This window comes from Mastacembelus armatus, chromosome 12, assembly GCF_900324485.2.
Source record: "Mastacembelus armatus chromosome 12, fMasArm1.2, whole genome shotgun sequence".
Lineage (NCBI taxonomy): Eukaryota > Metazoa > Chordata > Actinopteri > Synbranchiformes > Mastacembelidae > Mastacembelus > Mastacembelus armatus.
The window spans coordinates 7,534,161-7,559,602 of NC_046644.1; the positions used below are offsets into that span (position 1 = coordinate 7,534,161).

Consider the following 25,442-nt stretch of genomic DNA (forward strand, 5'->3'; position numbering starts at 1 on the left):
CTGAACCTGACTCAAATCCTCTCTCTATGATTTCCACTTCTGACAGATTGTTTGTGTGAGGTTTTCAGGGGAAGGATCTGCACTCTGTGGAATATAATCTGTCCAATCACACATAATGAAGCAGTCTATCACGTTTTCTGCACCAGCCACTTTGAGTAGTGTACAGAAGGTTATGAAACTGAGGCAGCTATCTGGCTTATAAAAAAGTAAATTCAATATTACATCTGTTATTAATATATGCTAATATCGTAACTCCCTAGTTAGTAACACATGCTAACTAAACATTTTTATCTATTCCTTACAGTTTTCATCTTCTTTTGGGGGTTTTTGAAATGTCTTAGAAATTAGGTTTAAATTAAATAATAATTGCCCAGTCATTATTCATAACAGACAGAAACTGATTAAGGTTTATTGGTTTCCATGTACTGTTCATATTATACAAATATTAATAAAAATATTAATGAGGTAATGATTTTGACCAGTACAGTAGTTTTTTCATATACCTTAAGAAAGGAGAAAAGACACAAACCCAAGATTCTCAACAAGGAGAGTAAATGCCATGCATTTATTTTATCACTGTGACATATCTCTGCCTGTCAGCAATCATAACATACCTATTCTTTGTTAAAGAACAGTATCTACATAGCATAAACACTACATGGCATTCTAGCTGATACAGTGTGCTCTAAGGGCAGTTTCTTGTGCATTTAAGTTACTTTATAACCTGTAACACTATAGAATTCCCACATTTACTATGACAAATTCTGAATAACACTTCTGTATATTAACAAAGAATGTTTCAGACAAATCTCCCAATTGTCTTTCAGTATTTTATTACAGTGATTATGTCACACATTAGTCCAACTACATCTCTTTCCCACAGTGCAAATAATGACACTAGAACAGGAGGGTAGAAGTTTCCACCTTGTCATAGTGTGGCTCTGAGAGCACAACAGGAACAAGAGGTACTGTATAGCATTATTTACATGCCACTTACTGGCCTAACTTTCGTGAACGATCACTTCAAATCCTTTTTCACATATAGCATTTCAGAACATAGATTCTTGGATGAGAATGGGAAAAACAGAGGATATATCAGAGGATACAGGAATAAATACATCTTTTTTAATGCTTAATAATAATTTATACTGTTATGTATAGCAGTTCTGATATAGTATGTATGCGGATAACTTTCATTCCTGTCCGGTATACGTTCTGATGATAGCAGCTCCAGAGTTAATCTCCTCCCAAAACTCTATCTACTTGTCAAATAGTACCAATAATGAATTTGCATATGCCTGTGTGTAGTGTGATTAACAGTTTTAATGGTGAATAACACAATCCCATTACAGTAGCATGGAGTTATTATTAGGACATGATGAGGCTCAGAGGAATGAATACTTGAAAGAGTAACAGCCTGTCACACTAATTTATCCACATGAGAGGTGTGTTATGTGTCTGGAGGGCTGTAGAGTGTCATATTTGCCATTTAAAAGAGTGTTAACATCCTCGGAGTTGTCTGACTGTGTGCATGGTCTCTTCACTTGAAGTTTCAGAAATGTCACTGACTGACAGACTAACAGGAGTTATATTCCCTGTCCTATCGCTCACATTTGTTGGAAGCTGTCAATTTTTGGAGTTGGGACATGTGACAGCTGCTGTAAATTTTGTTGCCGGTGTGTCAGTTGCATGTGTGTGTCAGTGCCGTGGAGTTGAGGTGATGCAGAGGAGGAGATATTCTGGCGATGGCTTGTACTACTGTCTCTCAGCGCTACATCCAGTTCTCTCTGTTGCTTTTCTCATGTCATTGTGTCATCACATCAAGGGGTAGCTCTAGCTCTCTCTGCCTCTTTCTGTTGGGTGCAGTGCAGGTTCCTGGACTATACAGGCAGACGGATGTGCATGGCAGAACTATTGGGTCGCGCTGCCAAGATATAGATGGCACTTTCCTTTAAAAACTCTGCCCAGGTCACTGGCCTGTTGAATTAAGAGAGTTTATTAGGTTTATTAGTCAAAATAACTGCAATAATTGTTCAATCTATAACAAAAAATATATGTATGGAGTTCAAAATTTGGGCAACGTTAATTAAAAAAACTGTTGGGTCTTCATTTTTGAGTCTCTGGGATCTCACTCATGATAATCATACATATGCATTGTGTACAACACTGCACAAGAATTTGGCAGTTTCATTCTAGTTTTTAAGTTTCTGACCTGTGTTCCACTGTAATTTGACTCGTGCTGTTTAATGTCCATGCCCCAAAGCATAATTACAAGAACAGATCTCTGTGCTAAATCTCTATCTAAACATATAATTTGCATTCAAATTGATATGACTCTTTTGTAGCTCTCTTTGTAATTGTGGTTCTTTCTAGTTGTTGTCTGAAGTGTTGAAGCATTGGCCACAGTTATTGAGAAAGTGGAGGGTCCTGTCAGCCCTATGTAGGCACATCCAGTGGGAAAATTTGGGCATATTCTAACAAAGTAAGCAAGTTTCACCACATAAGAAAGTCTGCCAGCTTGTAATATTGTTAGAATGAAAAGCCTGTGAGAAAAAAAGCTTCACTAAATTGATATTTTCTGCAGAGCTATTATATTGTAATTTGTCCATCCTTACTCCCCCACACTCAGATAGTAACAAAACATATGAAGACAAACCTGTCATCGGTCTTGCTCCTTTCACTACCAGAACTGGCTGGACTGCTCTCGCATATGGGGCCAACATGACTAATACTGTGCCAAAAGGACAAATGATAAAAATCAGACAGGAAAGAATGAGTTAGGTAGTACAACAGTCAGGGACAAGACACTTTCTTGCATTGATAAAAGAAAGAATAGGATCTACGGTATTTGAACAATAGTAATTATTCTTGATGGTCTCTTTTCCACTTTAGGAAGGCATTTGTTGAAGATAACAACTTTACTGCACAAAATCAGAGGTTATCACAATGTTGTAAACTCAGATGATTTTAGGAAATTCAGTCTTAAGTCATGATCTTCCTCAGCAGAAGTAGTTTGTTAATTTTGAGTTAGTAAAAACCTTGACTTTGTTTGAGTTTTCATGTTCATGCTGCAACTTGTGAATGTCTGTAATCCAGCGTTTAAAGGGAGTGGAGTTTTTCCATTCGTTTGATATTTACTTGCCGCTTTTTGAGCATGAATGACACTTCCATTTTAGTGTGATGTGTGGACCTGAAATGTGAATTTGTGATCTTTTGGTATACGCTGTTCTCTTACAGTGATGAGACTTTTAAAAAGAAGCTCACCTAAAGAGAATATAAGGATTTATTTTGATCCTTATGACTACAGGCCAGCCCAAGTCTTATCCCTGCTTCAGTATAACAAGAAGGGCTCACATTCTGCTCATTAAACTTCATTCAAGGATGCATGCGTCTTTGATTGCTGGGTTTTAGTTTGAAGTTTTTGGGTTTTTTTTTTTTTTTCCTCAAGAGTCTGAGTTAAATTACATATTAAATCAAGGACTTGTTTGAGAATACTTGAGGACTGCTGAGTACTTGAGGTATTGAAGTGAGGAAAAGGATACAAGCCATGCAATGCTGAGTCACACTCACCCACAATTCATAGGATAGCAGAGTCCCATGAGTCTGTGGGGAATGCCGCATGTTGAGTAGGGGACAGGGATGGAATGGTACAGCATAGGAGATGTGACAGCACAAGTTTATGAGCAGTAACAAGCACATGCACACTCAAATATACTCGCACATATACGTCATTAGTGAAAAGTACATTTACTTTTCCTTTACGCTATGTTTCACTACATTTCATAGTAGTACATGTCTACTACATGTATTTGTAGTTCCCTCCTACTTCTGATTTTACAATCAATTATATATTGTAAAATATGATGCATTGCTATAAATTTGCTGTCCTCAGAACTAAAATTTGATTTATCCTGACCAACTTTAACATTACAGCAATAATGCTGTTTGCACTTTTTATGCATCAGTGATAACAGCCCAAATAACACTCTTAAGACATTCTCGCTAATGAGCACTTTAATTTGGACACTTCTGTACGTTTTTCTGAGAATCACCTACTAATAAATTAATGTAAAATCAAAGTTACATTAATTGTAAAATTGCTTCTTTCACACAAATAAAAAAATCTGAATGTTTTTTTTTTAGTGCTGACACAGTCACACAAACACAGGGAGTACAAACATAACCTCATCAGAGTCAATCAGAGATTTTCTTTCCTAATGAGCTTGAGTCATTATGAGTGATGCTCTCTGAGTATAAAACTGATTTGTAAAAAAAAGGATAGTTTTGTAAAATATCCAGTCACAGTAACAATATCCAGTCTTCCAGATATAACTGAATATAAAACATATTTATAGTAAAATATTGAGTGTGATTTCTCTTGCTTTCTGGCATAGATTATACTAACCATCAGGCATAGACCAGGGGATGACATGATAAAAACAGCTGCACAGTGCACTTCAATGCAATAAAGGTCCAGTAAAGATAGTTTGAATATTATGATGCATTAAGAGGTATTGATGTAAGTTAACGGTTTGTCTTGGGACTGTACATTGTAATGATGTTGCTTGCATTATTTTGTGTTGTTTTATATCTGATTTGATTGAGTTACAACAAAAAGCTCCACAAAGGAAGTATTTGTTACAGGGTTTTTGTATTAGATGTCCTTATACTCTACTTGCCTATATATCATTGTGTTCATACCCTAAAGCCATTTCAAGGGTAGAGCTTTACTTGATCTTAGCCAGTCAAAGCACAAGCAGCTCTGGATTGAGTCTCTTCTCAAGGGTCTTAAATACTGACAGTTCAATTGAGTTCCAAGCAAAAAGCATCAAGCTTCATCTCTTGAATACATAGCAATTTATTCAATTTATTAATAGCAACAATGCTAAAAATCCAACTGGCAGGCAGCAATGTGCCTGCTAATGACATAATGAAACACATTTCAATAGTGCCTTTTGTTATAAAGAATGTATTAGTATTAGAATTGCTTCTGAATATTTATTTGCTGTGCTCTGATTCTTATAGACATGATTTAAATGTATTAGACCTAAGCATTAAACCACTTTCTTAGAGAAGCATTTTATTGCTCATCACGTGTATCTTTGCTGTTTCTTTTTCAGTGTAGTACCGGGCTGAACATTTTTTTGCATTCTGCATAGTCCAAGGTATATACTAATCAGAAACAGCACACTTTTTTTTTTAGTTATCTGTTTTAGCTACAACATCACACAGTATCAGAATAAAAAAAAATCACTGTGACATGGGAACTATTTTGGATCCTTTTGAGGAACTAGTTGTCATCTCCAAAAGGCTCATCACTGTCAGGGGTTTTGCTGCACAAAACTGGTGAACCTGGATTTATGAGTATGCTTCTCTCAGCATTTTAGAAGCAAGGCTTGATGTGCAATTTATAATAACATAATTTATAATCACCAAGTGGTGGTACAAGTATGCCTGTATTAATTTTAATTTTAAACTTTGTTGCTTTATATACAAAAATGGGGGAAAAAAACCCTTTAACAACAGCTGAGCCCTGCAACCCTGTGGCATTTTGAGATTTCTTGTTACAACTGGTTCAGGTTGTTATTTAAGGCCTTACAAATTTAAGAGAATTTGGAAATGTATGTTAATAAACATAAATAGCATTAGGTTTTCCACTCGACAACTCACAGTTTGAATGTGAGGAAGCAAGTGACCTTTGGGTTGCCCTCATGAATGAGATCTCTACTTCAAAAATTAATGTGACACATTTCATCATTGTATATGTACCAGGCCCCAGCTGTGAGGTCTGTCACTAGATGTATTGTCTGGATGATGCCTGAAAACAACAGTAAAATAATGAGAGAGGCAACAGCAGTCTGGTTCTCTTCCCTCGCTTCAGCCAGACTGAAGGCCAGGGCTGGCTGCAGTCATGGCTCCATTTGGGTGGCAATCCCCCTTGTGGCCAAAGCCTACATTGCATCCGCTAGCACGTAATTAATAAAAATGCACTACATAGAGCTTTTTTTTTTTCACATTTACAGCAACCCCACATTGTTGTGTGTCACAGAACATTAACATACTCTTTTAATAATACGATAATTAAGCATGCACAGTAACACAAACTGACTGGCAGCTGCAGTTTAACGCATTGTGTTTAATAGATGTGGGGTTGGAAGTCTAGTGTACTGCAGTATTGTGAACTGACACTGCACTGAGACATTGTAAAAGTGAACCAGATAAAAATACAGTTTCTGGTTTTGATGCAGCACAGTTCTAAACTGAAGAACTGAAGTAACAGAGACAAATCTAGAGTCAGTGTTAAATTGGATTCAACTAGGTTGGGTGCCTGAGATAAATCTGTTTAACACGAACATGTTCTCTGTTTTTAAACACAGTTCAGATCACTGTCTCAAGTGATTTTATTGTTTAGCATGTATTGCATGCAAGTAAAGTGGTGTGTCATCTGCAAACTAATGGAAATGAACTGTTATTGTGGCTTATGTGAACTAGAGGAAGCATAACTAAATCTTATTTTGTTTCAGATCTTCTTTGTCACTGTCTTTTTTCGCCTATGCAGCCATGATTTTTTCCTCTCTCTCTTCCAGAGCAATTAGCATATAGATGAGATAGACTCTCCAAACTACTGCCAGACTTGTGCATAAACTTGTTCATCTTTTATCTCAGTGTAGACATGGAGTACTTTTGTTTATTTAGTTTTTGAAGTATACTATGAGTATGAGTGTGCAGAAATCTGACTCAAAGAGAATGTTACTGTGTGTTTGTGGGCATAGAACTGACTGATTTAGTGTGCTCACCTCACATTGCAGGACTGTGAGTCTTTGTTGAGCTTATGAAACCAGGACTGCTGGGCCTGGCGGCATTCTGCTCTTGTGATCACACCGTCTTTATCTAGGTCCAGACCCAGAAACACTGACCGTGCTTTGTCTCTTTCTTTGGCAGTCAACAGACGCACCAGCGAGTTCTAGGAAAAATAAAACAATATCAACGTGTGAGATTAGGTGGCCTGGATCTACCCCGCTAAATCTCTCATGTTAATTCCGTTCGCCCTTTATGCCTTTGATTGCTGTAATTTAGAGGCCTGGCCAAGATATTTTTAGGACTCATTTCTTTAGCCTTAATCATGCTCAATCACATTAGTACTGTCTGACATAATCTGCAAGCATTGTTTTACCCCATGCTAACGCAGAGTCAACAAATTGCAAATTTAATCCCCCAAGACAAAACCAGTGCTCAATATTCAAACTGCTTTTTGGTCATCTAGTGACCAAAAGTGAGAAATTCAAACAGATGGATACAAGCCAAAACTCTTAGCCTTTTCCCCTCAGACTCACCTTAACATAACGTATTCTTTGGCCTGTGCGCCTACATCTTCTACAAGGCTGATTAAAGGGTATTTTGGCAGACCAGAGATAGATACTTTGCCAGATACCTGAATAGCCAAAAACACTATTCTGATACTGGCAGACACTGTTGAGAGTGAAGACAACATGAAGCAAGTTGAAGTGAGGCTCAGAAATCTCCTTTTCTGTAATACTCATAGTTATTCGTCTGTCTTGTCTGCTTGCCGCAGATGAAATGAAAGCCTGTAAACAGTGAGTTTACAGTGGGTGTATGACTGCAAGAAAATTCTTACTGGAGGAGACAGAGCAAATTTTCAAAATATCCCTATGTCAGGGGTTTTCAGTCTGACTCTTTCAATCAAGACAAGCCCCTTCTCCAAAATTCTTTATCAGTTTTCCAGGAGTAAGGGCAGTTGTTGATGGTGAGCCTTATTACTGTCAAAAAGAACATTGGAAGTGTGACCTAAAAAAGGCAACATTATTAATATTGCTCAATCATAAATGTTTCTATATTCTGTCTGTGTTCAGATTTCTTAGTTAGGACTTCAGTATTTTGGATTTTAAAATACCTTAATTGGTGTGTATGCTGTGCTGGGTATCAGAACAAGTTGCAATTGTTTTGGTGTTGCCATCAATGAGGCAGAAACCTTTATAGTGTGTCCAATGTACACCATAACTCACAGTATTATTTCACCCTTACGATGTCCAAATCTCAACATTTTGTTCTAATGAACTGTTGCTGCATCGAATACAAACCAGCTCATGACTGAGCTTCAAGACCTCAACAATAATGAAGAAATTGTTGGGCCTTTAGCGAGTTATCTTATAATTAATTCTGAATTCAGTCTTCTAATCCTTTACCTCTGTGCGAAACTTTTTCAACACTGCCAGAGACTCAAAGTAGAGGAAGTCCGACCATTCAATGTGACCCTTCTTCTCAGGATCCAGCGCTGCAAACTGGGCCAGGACTTCTTCCTCTTGCTCATCACTCAGGTCCTTATCAAACTGCTGCTTGGACACAAAGTGGCGGTACTGCAGCAGCTCATCTGACACCAAGCATGACTCTACAGGAGCAAAGAACAATTTATCACATCACACCTAATTAGTCACAAAGCAGTCTTGCAGATATAATTAACTTATGGTGACTCATTTTCTACAAAGGCAAGACCGCCTCCCACTGATTGCCCTCCATCCAAGCTGCGCAATAATACCACACATTGATATTGAGGGCAAATAATATAATCATATTTTTTGAACAATCCAATAAAAAGGGAACAAAACAGTGCAGTGTGCTTCTCTGAGGGATGAATGCATTGCTGACCAGTGTTCACCACTGATCTCGTTTTGTTTCTCCTGCTAAACGCAGAAAAACACAGAAAGTTTTTAACACACCGGGCAGGGATGAGCCAGAGATGATAGAAAAAGGCATGCATTCCATGTAACCCAAAAAGACACATTGTATGTTAGCAGCCGCTCAAGAGCTATTTGTTGTTTGGGATCAGGTTAATGCAACCACGCAGACCACATTTGGGGCTGGTCAGGTTTACGCTGTGTCCACGGCCTCGTGACCACAGTAGGAAAAACATCTGCACAGCAAGTTTAAAATTGCACCCAACTTTGCCTCTTTAAGTAGTAGCACTAGTTAGCAAGTCGTCAAGGCATTGCTATGTGACGTTATATGTTCCCTAACTTCCAAAATGTTAAATCACATAGTGCCACCACCACCTGCCAATCTTATAGTGTTTAACAATGCTTTAGTGACTCACCTGGGATGATCCTACACTGCTTGAAGGTTTCCATGAGACTGTACATCTCTTCCTCTGTAAGGAGTAGATTCAGATTGTCCTACAGAAAAGGGTGAGATAAAAGAGACAAACATTACACTTAAAAAAATAATGCTCACTTTGGTTCTTTTATGGCTAATAAGTGTGTTAGACCCAGATGGACCTCTTGCAATTATCCACCAGCATACCCACTATTGAAATGTGACTCTATTCAACTGCTACTATAAGAAAAAAACTTTTTATCGCAAAAATGTGTTTGCCCACTTAAGAATTCAGTGCAGGTGGATAGGAAAGGGCAGAGTTTAATGCCCAGCACTGCTGTGAATCACATTTCCACGCAGTCTGTGTGGGGTCCACTGAACTTTTACAGAGAATTCATTTTTAAATGATTCTTTATTATGGCAAAGTCAGAATAAAGACTTTGAGCTGTGCATCCATACTGAAGTGTGAACATCGCCTCTTGCTATTTAACAGGACACTATTTCATTTCACACGATCTTAGAGAGGACCTCACATTACATGAGCTTTAAACATAAAAAATTTTAATGACATATAAAAAAAACCCAAACATGCAAACACTGACATATATGTAAATGAAACTAAAATTAACCCTTAGGAGTCTACCATTACACTGGTGTAAGGGTCAAAAGATTCTGTATTAATATTGGAGTGTAAGTGTCACCTCCTACTATATAACAGTACACCATGTTGCCATACACTACGAGTGGATTCCTGTCACTTTGTGCAGTGAATGTGTGTCTAATATCATTTAATCTATTTATTATTAAGCTAAATTTAGAATAAAGTAAGTTGATTCATTGTTAACCCTCTACCTTCCTGGACTGAGAGTTTGGCAAACACACATTGTGTGAGTGCTGTTTTAAACACTTACGGAAATGTAATTATCTCATTATCTCTGTACTACAATTTTATTGTAGTACAGAGATAATAGTAAAGAGATAAATTTGAATTATTTATGTATTTCAACAAGTTATGTGGCTAAAAGATACATTAGACATTGGATTATAATTATGTAAAAAGAATACATTTCTTCTGAGCCTTCTGTAGACAGCAGAAATCACTGATCTGTTCATATTTCATTATTTGTACATTATTTATCTGATAAGTGGCATCATGAAACCTTAATGATGCCTGTTGGATTATTGATGTACAGTAAGTCAATCCCAGCTTGTTTGCATAGTTCTTAATCATTCTTCCAATCTGTCAGAGCTTCATATCAGTCACATGATGAAAAAAGACATTCACTCACGCATTAATCGCATTAAGATGTTTGATCTGTTTACTTTTTATATTAAAGACAAATGTTTATTTGTTTTAATTTAAACTTTGAAACCCTCCTTCTTGCTATGCACACATCATTTTAGCAAAATTTCCCAAATACTTAAAACAGGAGTTGATCACATTAACGCCAAATAAGACACTCAAACCAAAGTTGACAAACAGGAGAATTATCATTTAAATCAGAAATATATATATATATATATTTTTTTTTTTTTTTTAAATTCGACACTTATCTATAGCCTTTTCAAAGCACAAGTGAACAAGGTCATGGCCTCAATGTATGAACTGAACATGTGTATCAACAAGCTGGGTGGTGTCCTCATGCATTTCTTCAACCTGTCATAAAAATCACAGAAAGTGCCAACCCCCCTGCTAGCCCACTGTATGCAGCAATTACTGATCAGGAGTGTGTATATTGTATGTGTTGATTCATGTCTGCTATGAACACTACACAGTCCTTCCCTCTAATATCTGGATGCTGCAAGTGGGCGGTTCAGCTTAATTTACTCAATATTTTTAAGCTCCTAATGTGTCATTCATCTTCATCCATCCATTATTTAATGCACTCATTTATTCAGTATTTCACTATCTGCCCTCAGTAGCCATTTCCACGTCAACGAAATCTAAAAACGACACCCCAAGCCAGTGTAATGCATTTGCATGTAATCTGCAACACTGCAAAATGTCCAGGACAGTTTTCCTGTTTAAAATTAAAGCTAAAGTATAAAGTGTTGAAGCTGAGGACACTGAGGACTTTACTGTGACACTGAAAAACAATTTGTTGCCTCAAACAGTTGGCTAAAACATAGGTTTGGGTGACTAATCATATAGCATACCTGCATATACACTCTGTTCGTGTGTGTATGTTAATGAACAGTTAGACTGCAGTTTGCTGTGTATCTTTTCAGTTGTCTACAAATCTATGCCTTCTGAGTTACACAGAGACTGTGATGTATTATACATACGTAGATGAGAGTATCTTCAAATCTATTGTTTATCATCTATTTAAATGTATCATGCTGTCATTGCATATTCACAATCACTATCATGATAGTATTAAATCAGTGAACAAAAACAACGATCATAGTGTCATCCTGAAACTGCCTTCTTTGTTCTTTGCCAAGCATCATTGCAGTGCACCTCTAATCTGCTGTGTTATAATGTTCCCTTTGTACAATCAGCTTTGGATGCCATGGTGATAAAGTTATATCCATCTGATAACATTTTTCATGTAACTGTATATTTATAGTTTTGAAAGTGGCTTAAAGGATTTATATAGTACCTACTGACAGCATCTGGAGAATATGTTCTCTACAACGCAAAAGGGCCCTAGGGAAGAAAATAATAACACGTTCTAATCTTATTCTGACAGCTTGCATAAATGCTGAGACTGTCCTCTTTGGAAAAAAGACAGCATTGGTTGTGTGTTGCACATGCTTTAAATAACTCTTTTTAAGATCAGTGCTAGGACAGGAAAATTTAAATAGAGATGTACTCATTGATTTCGGTGCTTCAATATTTCTGTGCTAACAATGATTCAAATGAGTGTGTGCGGTGAAACACATCAACTGTAGTGACAGTCACTAAGATTGTCTCCAAATATCATGATTATCAGCCAAACATACAGCTGCTCTCATTAACGTGGAACTTCTTCGTGACATTTAGCTAAAGATTTTGCAAACACAGCTTACATAACCTCATTTTTAACTGTGGCAGAAGCAGATGTGTGAAGAAGCCCTTGATAAACGTCTATAGCTTCCCAAAAACGTCTTTAGGCTGAAGAATCATATTTTATTTTTTTATTTTGTTGCAGGAGTTGGTGCATGCTGAAATATCTTAGTCCTTGGGATTTCTTTAAGCTAACAACAAGAATCAAAAAATACATCAGGGCTATAAGGAAGGGTCAGCTGTCTTCATTGACCCTCCCTCTGTCTGTCCGGGTGCCACCAAGCCATACATGCAGGAGTCTGTTTTGAATGCTGCATTTAAATCTACTTACAAGGAAACTAAGTCCATCTGTCAGCAGCAGTCTCAATTGTCTGTGTAAAATTAAATATCAGCTGAAAGATTTGTAACACCTAATTGATATGTCCTAACAAAATAGCTGGCTTCTTGTATAACTATGTAACTATGTGAGCTAGAATTCAGAATTTAAATTTCTCTCTCCTGCTCTGAATTGTCTTCTTCCAACCCCTTTCCTCTCACACTGAAGGAACCAGCCAAAGAAAGAGAACCTTTCAGTGTCTTTTGTCTGTGTGAAAACATCCCCCTGTAAGCACGACTTTGGCAAGTGATTTTGCTTCTCAGGGCTGGTGAAGGACAGCAAAGTCCCTACTCCACTCTGAAGGGTTCTCCAGACAAAGGACTGTTTGGCTCTGTAGATGGGAATTCAAACAGATTGCATTATGCCTCTCAAATCACCAGCTGAGAACTTTCCCATAATGTTGCCTCCCTTTAGTTGAACTCTAGGTCCAGTTCATTATGCTTGATACATCTCAAGTCTGTTCATGACCGAAAGAACAGTCGCATCAATAATTATAAAAATATAGGTTCATGTAGTAAACATAAAACAAAACATGACTCAGTAAAGTTTCCTACAGCCATGGGAGGCATTTTAAAGCTTAAAAACCCACCGGCCAGTGTTTGAAATGTTGATGTTGAAACCTACATGTATGTTTTTTTTTTTGGCATGTGTCCACACATTTATATGTGTGAAAATTGCATGTTTGTTGTCCAGCTAGTGATGGAGGCTTTGAGCTGAGCAGACTTACACAATAATAACAACTCCAGCCAGTAACCGTGTGGGCTGTATCTTTCATCTCCTGCAAGGCCTCGGCACGCAGGTAGCCCAGCTCCCTCAGGCAGCCGTCGTGGAACACACGATTGCAGGTCCTGCATGGGTATAGGTCGTCGGCTGTCCACACTTCACACACGTCACACATCTCATCACTTGGTGGCTTGGGTAACAACAGAACATGTCAGTCAAAATTATACCATTTACATGTAGATTTTGGTTGCACATACAGTGAGTAACCCAAATTGGGCAAGCACAAGGATTACACTAGTTTATCTCCTGTCCAAGAAAGCTCTGAATAACAGATCAGGAGAAGAGGCACAGGCATCAGTCCATCACTGCATCAGGCGTGGGCAGTTTAATGGTAGGAGGGGTAGTTTGCTGTGTACTTGGCTCATGATCTTAGACAGTTATGACAACAATACCTAAAACTGTTATCTCTGCCCTTGTTTAGCATTTATTCATTGTCAGTCTTTGTCCAACTTCCCCGTAGAATCAATTTACAACCAGGGTGCACTTAAGATGTCAAGCCAAGGAAAATGACTGCAGGATCCTCGACTGGTTAACCACACAAAGACACTGCCAGGTTCCATCCTGGCTGTTTTTTTAAATATCTATTTTGGTGCCACAGCAGAGGCACATCGCATATAAGATTGTTAAATTTAATTAGTCATAGCTTATCTTGTTATGTCTCACATCTTGTGACCTGATCTGCCATCTACATCTACACATAATCTAGAGACATGGACCTTTCTATTTAATAGATATGGAGAATGGAAAACCAAATAAAATAATTTACTGTCATACAAAATAAACCAACACACTCAAACAATAGCTTTTCAAAACTATTTTATAGTGTTACTTTACTCATTACTCATCTAGCAAGGCCATGAATTATTCAAATGAAGATACTTTTTCCATTCTGTTTAAACCTTTCAAAATTCTAATTTATATGTCTATTTATATTTTTTATATTTCTGTTTCTCTTGTTCAAGTGCATCATTGACAGTATAACAAGTTGCCATGCACTGTTGACTCTGCAAAAGAGAAAAACGGATGGTGTCAGTGCTTCAGTGAACTCCATCGCCTGTTAGTCAGTGTCACTCTGATATGGTCACCTCCTCTCCAGGGCTAGGCAACGCAGCTCGCCTACAATATGCCCACTCTGAAGAGCCCTCCAAAACACATCTGACAGCAAGGATGGAAATGTAGGTCTTTACAGAAAATAACTCCTAACTAGTGCTTTCTTATCTTCAACAACACTGTTTAGTTAAAGTCTAAGTGTCCCCTTTAGAGCCAGATGAATCTGCTTTATCATAATGGCTAACTTGAGGGAAGAAAAGAGATAGTATGCTGCAGTTGCCATGGAGATTCTTTGACATTTCACAGACATCCCTTTAATCCCAAGACCTGGGGATTTATAGTGTGTGTAAAATCTAAAATGTGTTATTATATTTCTGATTCAAATATCGCCCTGGTCGTGAGTTCTCAGCGACACGTACTAAGATCACAAGACATCACTCTGTTTAAGCCTTCATGTAATACCTGCTCTTTCTTCTCGAGCTGGACCTCAACAGGCTGGTCATCATTGGCTTCCCTTTTCGGCCGCACAAAAGCAGGTGGTGTGAGCTGATGACTCTTGTCAAGTTCTTCGGGCTCCACTCCTTTGCCATCCCGTAACCTTGACCAAGCCTCCTTGTTGACTTTACACTCATCCCTGGTTGGAGCTGAGGCATGCTGGGATGTAGACGGGCCTGCGCTGCTGTTTGTTTCCTCGTGCTCTGCCTCCTCTGTATTCTTCTCACTAGGATTGTCTGATGTTTTGGCAGACCCTTTACTGTCCTCCACTTCTCCTTCCGCCTGTTTGGCTGCAGCTGCACGATCCTTAAGGCCTGCCTGGAAGGCAGAGACCACTGCGCTGCATTTCTGCACCTTCTCCACCTGCTGCTTCTTTGACATCAGCACTCCCATGGCTACAGACAGATGGAGAAGGAAATAAAAGGAGACCAGTTACATAAGCATGCTGTATTTACAATTTATCTTAACCCTGACTTACACCAGTGCAGTTTCAAATGCCTGGAAAACCTGGTTTCAAGTTATAAGAATTTCCATATATCATGGGTGCCAGCAAGCAAAAATAAAAGGTTAAAAATAAGTGAGGTAATGGTACAATTTGTTAAAAATATATGAATAATGTGGAAAATGTATTTTTGCAATGATCCCATAATCTAAATCTATCTTCTCTTACACACACTGAGAGGTGCAGGACTGGTGTAGTAATTACACAATGCTGAAATCCTAATGCAGTCAAGCATAGAGAATGCAGCCAAGCCTATTAAAATATGAATTTTCTGTACATCAAATCTTCCTGTAATGGAATGTCCTTACATTTTCTATCCTCCCTCACTCCCTTTTCTATCCACACCTCATTCTCTCCATGTCTCTTTGGATCAGTAGTAATGTCCCTGAACTCCAGCCCTTATTAGTACTAAACAATGCCCATCTGTTCCTGGTTCCACATATTATGTGGCTCACTATGCAAACTCTGCATACGCAAAGATGTGAATATTGACAGCACTTAGGTTTCTGTTTGCATAACTCAAGGGGCACAGCGCATTGACAAAAACCACATTGCATATTTTTATACATACATATACATATACATAAGGAATGATATGTCATATTCCAAATAAGATGTTAGGCCCCCTGCAGTGATAGGAGACGTGTCAGAAAACATGACGTATCTCTCCGTTGCCTTGACCTACAAATTATGCTCCTCATTGTATATATTCATGTTAAAATCTATACTTTGCCCTAATGTGTGTGTCACTGTCCACAGATCCTCATGACGGATGGTGGTTATGTGAAGGGCAATAAATATAAGTAGCAAGAAAGCAAGAAATCATTTAGAACATCAATTATCATCCTAAAGTCAAATGGCAGCGTTTTATCTTTACTTTTATAATCTTTATAGATGTCATTGCCAAAGAAATATTCCCCAGTGACAACTGCTAGTGAGCAGCAGACATGGAACTGCACTCACCTAACCTGTATAGAGATGGAAACAACATTTTTGAAGCCTGAGCGCATAAAACCAAAACATACATGGCTATCCACCGTACCTCTAGAGGTGAAATCCATGTTTTGCTTTAGTTTGTTAATTTGGATGAATCAACCTTTTAAATCCTTAAAGTTATGAGTCAAAACAATAGAAACTGTCCAACATTTAATGAATCAGTATCTTTTCATTTTACAAACATGCTTTTTTTTCTGCAATGCGTACACTTATGAATGTTAAGGGAGCTCCAGTATTTCTGCTGAGCAAGATGTTTTCCATCCTATTTTTCCAAGCAAATTACCTGAACTGGTCAGGGATTTATGCCGGTGTGACCTCCAATCTAACGATCATGCTGTTTAATCCATGAGGGTAGTAAAAGCCTTGACCCGTTTCCTGATTGGTAAATAAATTCTCATGATCATGGCAAGATTTTGCTCAGAGTTCAGGAAATTCCAAGAAAGTAACCTTTGAAATATGGTGTTCTTTTTAATGGTTACACAGTGGAGTACTCATACACAGCGTCAGTCACCACATCTTGCTGAGCTCAGTCAGCCGTGGAACTCTGACATTGCTTCTCTTCGATTCCAACTGTTCACCAAATGAAATGACTCGAGATAAGATACGGTAAGATCAACTTTATTGATCCCAGAGAAGAACATTTACTTCACTCTCCCTGCAAGTTTTCAATGAGTTTTTGCTTCTTATTAAAGTCAGCACCTTTAAACTGCTGAGTGTTTGTCTAAAATGCCAAGGCAATTTGATTTTAGCAATAAAGCCAGATCTGTCAATTCACAGCAAATAAATCCAATGTGCTATTTATTTAGGACCTAATCATAGCAAAGTTATATGATTTATGTAGAGACTGTGGTGCTTTCTAATGACATTGCTCTTTTCATTTGTCATCATGCTGAAATTTGCAGAAACTGCTACTGTCTGCATTTGTAGGGAACTGTGTGCTGATATTTTCAAGGGACTACACACACAGTATAAGATGTGATACACTGTGCAGCAAAGTTAGAAAAGAGATGCGGAATCTAGTTCATTTCCACTTAGGTCAAATGCAACCTTTGAATTCCATTATCGGAAAAAAAAGACACCATTGTGGATTCAAGTTGATTACGTGGTACTTATGGGACATGTGTCTTTGCTCTGAAATGCAATCATATCCATCTACTACTCCACATAAGTGCCTGTGTGAAATTCAATCGTATTTATCTGAAGTAGAATGGGAGTCATTCCTTCTCTGTTCCCTTCAGAGTAAGTCTCTAATAGCCTGGCAGGCCTTAGGTTTTCAGGCTGTTGGTGGATTTATGCTTCATAGATGGAAGGAACAACATCATTAGTATCACACTTCAACACATGCTGCATTCTCTCTGGTTTCACACATTTTAATGATCCAAAAAGAGCTACACATGGTAAACTGACATTTCATCAACGTTAAAACAAAATTAATTTTTTGAATTTATGTGCTACACGGGTTCACTTTCATGTTGACAAAAGAGAGGCAAAGTGATTGTTTATTGATTAATGCACTGAATATCTGTTTTGGCTGGCATCACTCGAATGAGAGGCCGGAGATCACTGATACTTGAATCACAGCACTCCTACAGATGGTGGGGACTTGCTAAGTACACTATTTTAGCCGTGTTTTGCGAATGTTGTATTTCTGCATGTTCTATGCCTACAGGACTGCCCCTGTTCGAAAAATGACAAACTGAAGTATACTCCAAAAATGTGTTGTTGATTGTTACACAGTGCAAAATTGGAAAGAGAAAGAGGTACTCAGAGATAGGCAGAAAGTGAACAATTAGCAGATGATGGTGAAATGCCTTCACTTAATTGAAAAAATGAATTGGAAAAATAGTTTAAAAAAAATACTTTTACAACATTAATGCATGTTAACTGCCAAACCTTTCTCTGTGGAAAAATGAGGGCACACTGTCATCCTCAAGGACAAACACTTCATTTAGTTCAATCTTCCTAAAAACAAACCTTTACTGATGATATCGTATCAACATGTTGTTTATATACAATGAACAAAAATGCAGACATATAGGTCAAGTCTGCCTGAATGACACTCTGCACAATGACTTGCCTTTTAGCACACATGAGCTTTTGCTGAAAGGTTCTGTTTCATTATTTAAATGTTGGAGAGGTTGGGACTGGTTTTCATACAACAAAGGAACTAGGAATTAAAAAAGCATTACAATATAATATCAGTTTATTATAAATAAATAATTTACAGTAAGAGAATTCAGTTGTATTGTCAGATAAGTCTTTCATAATATTATGATTAAACAATCTTTCATAATCCCCCCTTGATTCACATAGAAGGGAGAGATCTGGAAAGGGGAGTGACATACAATAAAGGTTGCTTGCCGTAATCAAACATGGGACTTTGCAGTAATTGTATGTAATAGGCAGTGTCTTAACATATAGCCACTCATGCAAACAAATTTTAAATACAAATTATACATATTGTGTGTATGAATGTGTCATTAGCAGGTTTTCATCCAAATGTAGCAAACATCTCAACCGAAATGCCAGAAAGTCAGCAAAGGCAAATGCAAATTAATGCATATTTCCATGCATTAGTGTTATGTCACCATGAGGAGTTGGTGCATCAAGAAAAAGTACTGATGGTTCTAATCCTCCAGTTGGGTACGATTAAACCAGCCATTAACCAATCTAACTGTGGAACCTTACCCCAAACCAGCAAAACATTATACATCTTTTGAAAAAGCAAACAGTTTTGCAAAATTCTTCAAATTATTTCAAGGAACTATATTTTTGAATCAATACAGTGTACGAAAAACATAATTTGAAATATCCATCATTCATTTATTGCAAACAGCTAAAGTGCACTAGAAGCAAACAAAAATAATTGAATTAGAAAAAAGAAAATGATATTAGACTAAATCTGACTTTCTTTATGGGTCTTGCCATAAGACTTCATCCACATTACACGCAATGTTGTCTTGAGCTATGCAGTATAGAAAGTATCATGTAGAGTGCTGTGTCTGGGCCTGCTGTGACCTGATCAATGTCTCCCTCCTTTCTTCCATTTTTTGTAGAAAAAGCGTATTGGTAGGACTCCTGATTTTGCACCTTCCTGTACTACGTAGAATTCTTCTCTAGGATTTGGGGCAACAGAGTGGGGGTGGATTCAGCACCACAATTACCTGTGAACCAACTGTGGACCACAGTGTCTGGTGAAAACTGACATTGTTCCAGATGTTTCTGCTCATTATGAAATCAGTTTGATGTGGGGAGTGTCCAGAATTGTCAGAATGTCTGCATTGTTGTACGGGCCTAGGAGTGCATGACACTGAAAAATGCCATTTGGAGTAGTAGGCAGACACAGTGTTATGTTAGGACTTTAATAAGGGCACTCTGTCTGATGACATTTCTGCTGTGGGCCCTTGTTGTTTTAACAACAACCTGAAACCAGCCTCGTCCACATGTGGAACATCTGGATGATACCTGAAACAGCATAGTGATTCAGATTTGGTTGAACCCTCCGTCATGCTCATCCCATGGTTGACAAGATGGTCGACCACAGTCGCTCTGATTTCTTTCTCAGTTGTCGTGCTCCTCACTCCCTGTCCTCTCCTTCTCCTGTGTCCTACTTCACTTCTTCCTTCTCCTCCTCCTCTTCTTTTTTATCCAACTCCTACTGTCTGTCCAGTATTGGTCTCCAAACCAAGTGTTTATCTGTTGCCTATTTACTCTGACTTGTAAATGAAATGCTTTTGCTTGGAGAGGCAATTGAAAAAAACAGTGTAGGAATATAGGGATTAATGTTGACAGTTTTAGTGTAAATTTCTTAAAATTACGAGCCGTAAAGCAGAGACGTGCATTCAGCACACTTGATTAAACACTGGTTACAAGTGTTGATGGTTTCAGACAGTGCTTCAGTAATCACTGTTAGTGTTTAGCTATTCAGGAAAATCTAGTGTCAGGAACGTTACAGTGTCCTTATTGCTCTACCCGACGTGTTAGTCTGCTGCGTGTGCTCATCTCTTCAGTGGAGTGGAAGAATGAGTGGACAATTAAGTCAGTACACATTTACTTCACGATTAATTTGATACTCTGAGTCTGTTTCTATTTGCTTTTTTTTGTTTCAATATTTGAGCTGCTTATTATTATTATTTGTGTTTTGACTCTTTCGGGCTCTCTAAGAAGGTAACATAAGCTACCATTTATCTCAAAAGGATTAGGACTCCACCTACACAAGAGAACAGAAGCAAGGGGACAGTGAGATTGAAGGAAATTTTACACACAGGTCCACAAAAAATAAATTGGAAATGATTTGCAAACTGTAGAATTGCTGCTTAACGTCAAATGCAAGAGAAGTTGTGATCAAAACACAGGAAGACACAGTTATTATTATTATGAGAACTTCATTTTCTACTGAAGTGACCTTCCCACTCTGGCTCAGGGCAGTACTGGCACATTCATTAGACAGTGACAGCGTTTTGATCCTAGAGCTGCCTGCAACCAGCAGCTTGTGCACTGCTGCCCTTTTCACATCAACCCAAGTGAAAAAGCAAACCTGATCGCCTTTATGTCCATATAGCAAGTATTAAAACAATGCTATGGGTGATGTATTGGTTACATGCTGCCACCACAGCTGCATTCTCAGTACTGTGCAGTGTCGATAATGGACCATGCAATTTTAAATGAGATAATCAACAATAAACAAACTGTTCTTTAATGGCCAGCAAAGTCAATAGTCTTCATAAGCAGCAGAGAGAAAAATAGGAAACTATAACAATAAACTAAGTGCCATTACAAGCCCCAAGGTCTTTGTGTGCTCCATCCAATAAATGCCAGTAGTAAATATTGTTAATATAATTTAAATATCCTTTGAAAGTCAATAACTCATAACTCTTAGTCAAAATTTTCCACACTAGGAAACAAAATGCATACTGCATATATAACCAAAAAGGAACAGTGATACATATTTTCCTGCATAATTTGACATTATAAATTTCACACCCTAATTCATTTTTCATTAGAGGTGATAGATTTTACACTATTACATACATACATAGATTTTGCACTCCTGTATGTAAGGAGGAATGACAAGATACCAGAGGGAAAATGAAGGCAGGATACTATAAAGGCATTCATTTGCATTCCTCAAAGGGTGGAAGTCACTACTGACGAGGAAAATATCCAAGCGCACAGAAGACCCTGTCATTTTCAGGTTAACTTATGAATTTTAAGTAAAGGACTTATGTTTTTTTCCCCCTCCCAGCACAGGTTGATTCTGACACAAATGGGTCAGTGCCTGGCTTTGATACCTTAGTTTATTAGATGGTGCTGAGTAACCTGCCACTTGCAAGTCTAAGATCCCAAAGCGTTTGACCACAAGCCTGTCAAACTGCTCAAGTGTTTTCCTGCATGACTGACAGAAACATTTGTGCAACTGAATGCCTGTGTGCCCTTCATGCTCACAAAAGAGATAGATGATGTATTTGTTTTCTATCCATGACAGTCCTCTACCATCTACAAAAAATACATGAATATATTCCAAAGAGGACACATACCTCCATGTCAATCAAACTGTTTTTTTTTTTTTACAACTCTTGACTCTTTTTTTTTTTTTTGTAGCTTTCTTATTCAATCCATTATGAAATGTGAATCCAAAGGTTAGCCGTAGTTCTTTGACAGACAAAATTAAAGAAAGCAAACTGTAAAGCTGTTATGCTTTCTATTGTAAACATTCACCACAATTTACAGGCAGGCAGTATTACCCTTACTTAATAATATGTTATATTATTGTTAGAGTGGTGAGGGTTACAATGCTTTTTTAATTTCAAGTAATGTAACTAATCCCTTCTTCTTTTCTGCAAACTGTCATGTAACTATTTTCAGTGAATAATTTCTGAAGCCTAATTAACTACATCTTTTAAATAATTTGCCGAACAGTACCAACTTCCTATATCAGCTTTAATGTGTGTGCAGTCATGCATTTCCTGTAGTGTGGGATTATTGCCGAGTGCTTTCTGTTTTGCTTTTATACATTTTTCTTCTATTTTTTTCTTTGACTTTTTAAATTTTGCTTCACATGCCAATGTAAAGAAAAGCCTCCACCAAGGTATAGCAGCAATGTCAGTCCAGACTTCATATTACATTTAAAGGCAATACAAGCTGAGAAGGATAGACTGAAAGTCCCTCAGGCTTGGCGTTCACTAGACTTGTGCAGGAGCAGCTGCCTTCGCTGCTGTGCTCTCCTTCCCGGACCCCTCTGAATGATTTAAATGCCCCTGGATAAAAACAGATCTGGAGGAAGGAAAGAAAAACATAGCCACTCCTTGGGGCAAACCTGAAATATATAACTGAGGAAATGTTATTCTGACAGGCTCCACTATGACAGAAAAGTCTAAAGATGCAGTAGTTTATCCATTGTTATGTCTTATGTGATTATGTCCTATAATGAAACCAGTTTTGGAAAGTGAAAATGAATACTTTATATAGTACTTTTTTCTATGCTTCCACTTTTTTTAGGTTCAATATGCTTTCAGGCTGTTGATGCATGTCAGCAGTTGAGTGTGACAAGCTGATCACATGATAAAACTCTCCAGAGCATCTTGGTTAAATTAAATATTGATAGTTTTGGAAGGAAGGTGGCAGCAAAGTGCTCTTCAAATCCTTGTCTTTTTTTTTTCTGCTCCTGAGTAATCCCTTTGTTGTCTGACCACATCTCACTCATTAATTTACTATTACCAATATGTGTAAGTCAAAACACCAATTTCAAAACAGTAGCATCTAATACAGTGGACAGGCATTGCATCAATACAGCGTTTACAGAACTCCAACTGAAGTCAATTTGTGGATGTTGTGTATCATAGACAGATGAGGGAAAAAAAAAGTTGTGTTGGTGGATCTATTTTTGTCACATGGATGGGTGGCAAGAGCAGGGTGCATAAATGAAATATACTTAAAGAAGAAATTAATCTTTACCTTGAAATGGAATGTATTTCTTCCTGTAAACAGAAGAGTTTGAGAGGCCGATTGGGACGTCTTAAGGTCTGTATTAGCATTCAGTCCCAAGTGTCACCACAGGGAAGTTATTGAAATCTACAGGACTCATTTATGAGGCTAAGGAATCAGTGTCATCACTGAGCTACAGTCAGATCTGTCGTCGTTATAGGTACATTTGGCTGTCTGCGTGCCAAACATGATGGTGACAGACTGCCAAAACATTTTTGTTAAAATAACTTCGCCTTTAAAGAAAAACTAGTAATCACAAATGTTCTCCAATGACATCTTAATTCAGTGCGTTATCAAAACAATAAAAACACTGCCAGTAAACTAGCAACGTCATAACATCAGGTTTTTATGAGACAAAATTGTTTTTTAAAGGATTATTTCCAGAGTTCTGTATCAACACACTACAGTGGTTTCAGCATTGTGGCTTGTGATCCCTTCCCCTCTGTTGCAATTCTATCTTAAATGTGGATGGATTTCATTAGCAGTTCAAACAAAAGGTGATTATTCATTTTCAGATTTATTTGAAGTGTTTTCAGCAGCTTGGAGAAGTGAATGTTGGCTATATATGTGTTATATAGTTATGTGGGCTTGTGTTCCTCTGACTGTATGATTCCCTTTGGAGAAGCTGTTGGATGCCTCTGGTATGTGCTGATTAGAATCCCAACCAGCCCTTTTTTTCATTCCTTGTTTCAGAGGATGAGTTTGGGGGGAGATTTTTTTTTTTTTTTTGAATGGAAGCATCACAAAGCATGCCTTTTCATGGGAATGAATCCCCCTTTAACCGAAGGTCTCACCCACAGACCAGAGAAGCAAAGACCTGGAACTAATTACACTAACGAGTTCTCCCAGACCGAGTGAGTTGAAATCATTAACAACCATTTAAAACATGCAGATGTACGTGCACTCAGACACACAGAGCTGATCAGATTCCTCATTGCTTCTGGAAAGAAGAAACATACTGCTATTTGTACGAAACACAAACTCTGCTTCTGGGATTTTAGTGGCTCTTCTTTCATCCTTGCACTTGTACCTGAGCAAAACAGCAACATTTTTTTTTTTTTCACAAAAAGCACAATGTGTTCAAGGCTCAACATATGTATATGGGGGTTTGAAATTCAGATTGTGAACAGACCACAAAAAAAAAAAAGTGCCTGAATGGAGGAGGAATTTAAATCTCAATGCATCGTTAGACTGGAAACATCACTTTGGCATTCAGGAGCTGCCAAGCAAAGAGCTTGTGCCAGCCAAAGGCTCTGAGAGTGGCTGACAATAAGCACAGAGCAGGCGGCAGTGAAGCAGCTCAGCTGCTGTCACACACTGAAGAACAGGAATCACTCCAAGGTTAACACTGAAATTGGCTTTTTGTGGAACTATAGGGGCTAGAAGATGAGGACAATATGGTTGTAAACAAAGACTGGTGGAGAGCCTAATGGACAGCAGCACTCTCCTATGGGACAGGGCTGGGGAAAGTGAACAGCTGTAGAAAACAAAGTGCATCTGCTGCAGAGAGCAGCTTCACTTCACCATGCCTTCAGTCACAGCATCCCTCACTGGCACAACTTATAAGGTCACAGCAGCCCAGCGCTTTAGCAGTTCCCAGTGACGTACATGCGCTAACAATAGTCCAAGAACTCCCCCAGTTTGGTCTTTTGACTCCAGTTTCTGTCGATTTTCCCGCACGGTGCGCTGTTAAGAAATGAGAAGGATAGAAAAGCAGCCAAAGCAACCAGGAAAAGCAACGGGAACTCCAGTAATTTCGACAAGAACCACGGCGCGCATCCACACCCATGTGGATGTTGACCTAAATATGCATCCTACACTACGAGCAATTGTAATGAGGCTTCAAATCCACCTGTATCGCTGCACTGGCTGCACCTTAAGAGTCCTGCCGCTGTGTTTGCAACAACGATAAAAACAAAATATATATATATATATATATATATATATATATATATATATATATATATAAAAATCTAGAGCTGCATTTTCAGTTTGTTATGTAACATTTTAAAGAGCAGTGGAGGAAAGCCAGGCAGCTCATACATGGACTCACCGCAAAGGGTAGAGGCTGGTGTTCACCGCCGACTCACTGGGGGACTTTATCCTCTCTTATCTCCCTCTTAAGCCTGGCCGTCCAGCATGTCAAGACTTTGCTGAAA

The 25,442-nt window shown here is 38.1% G+C and overlaps 1 protein-coding gene across 1 annotated transcript; it reads right to left on the reverse strand.

The window, feature by feature from the left end:
* Positions 1-1,862: 1,862 nt before the first annotated feature.
* phf24 (PHD finger protein 24) lies at positions 1,863-25,442 on the reverse strand. The gene is made up of 9 exons (XM_026298044.1): positions 25,337-25,442; positions 14,769-15,196; positions 13,201-13,386; positions 9,110-9,188; positions 8,205-8,407; positions 6,798-6,964; positions 4,053-4,055; positions 2,657-2,731; positions 1,863-1,977 (listed from the first exon to the last, which is right to left on the reverse strand). Exons 2-9 carry the CDS (start codon positions 15,192-15,194, stop codon positions 1,881-1,883), a joined length of 1,236 nt encoding a protein of 411 aa, XP_026153829.1. The 5' UTR covers positions 15,195-15,196; positions 25,337-25,442; the 3' UTR covers positions 1,863-1,880.

Bases quoted from the DNA above. Each gene is read 5' to 3' on its own strand.
- phf24 (XM_026298044.1), bottom strand. From the start codon at position 15,194: ATGGGAGTGCTGATGTCAAAGAAGCAGCAGGTGGAGAAGGTGCAGAAA. The intron at 9,189-13,200 runs GTAAGTCTGCTC...CCTTTTCTGTAG, and splicing joins GCTGGAGTTGTTATTATTGT to GACAATCTGAATCTACTCCT. The intron at 8,408-9,109 runs GTGAGTCACTAA...TTGCTCCTGTAG, and splicing joins GCAGTGTAGGATCATCCCAG to AGTCATGCTTGGTGTCAGAT.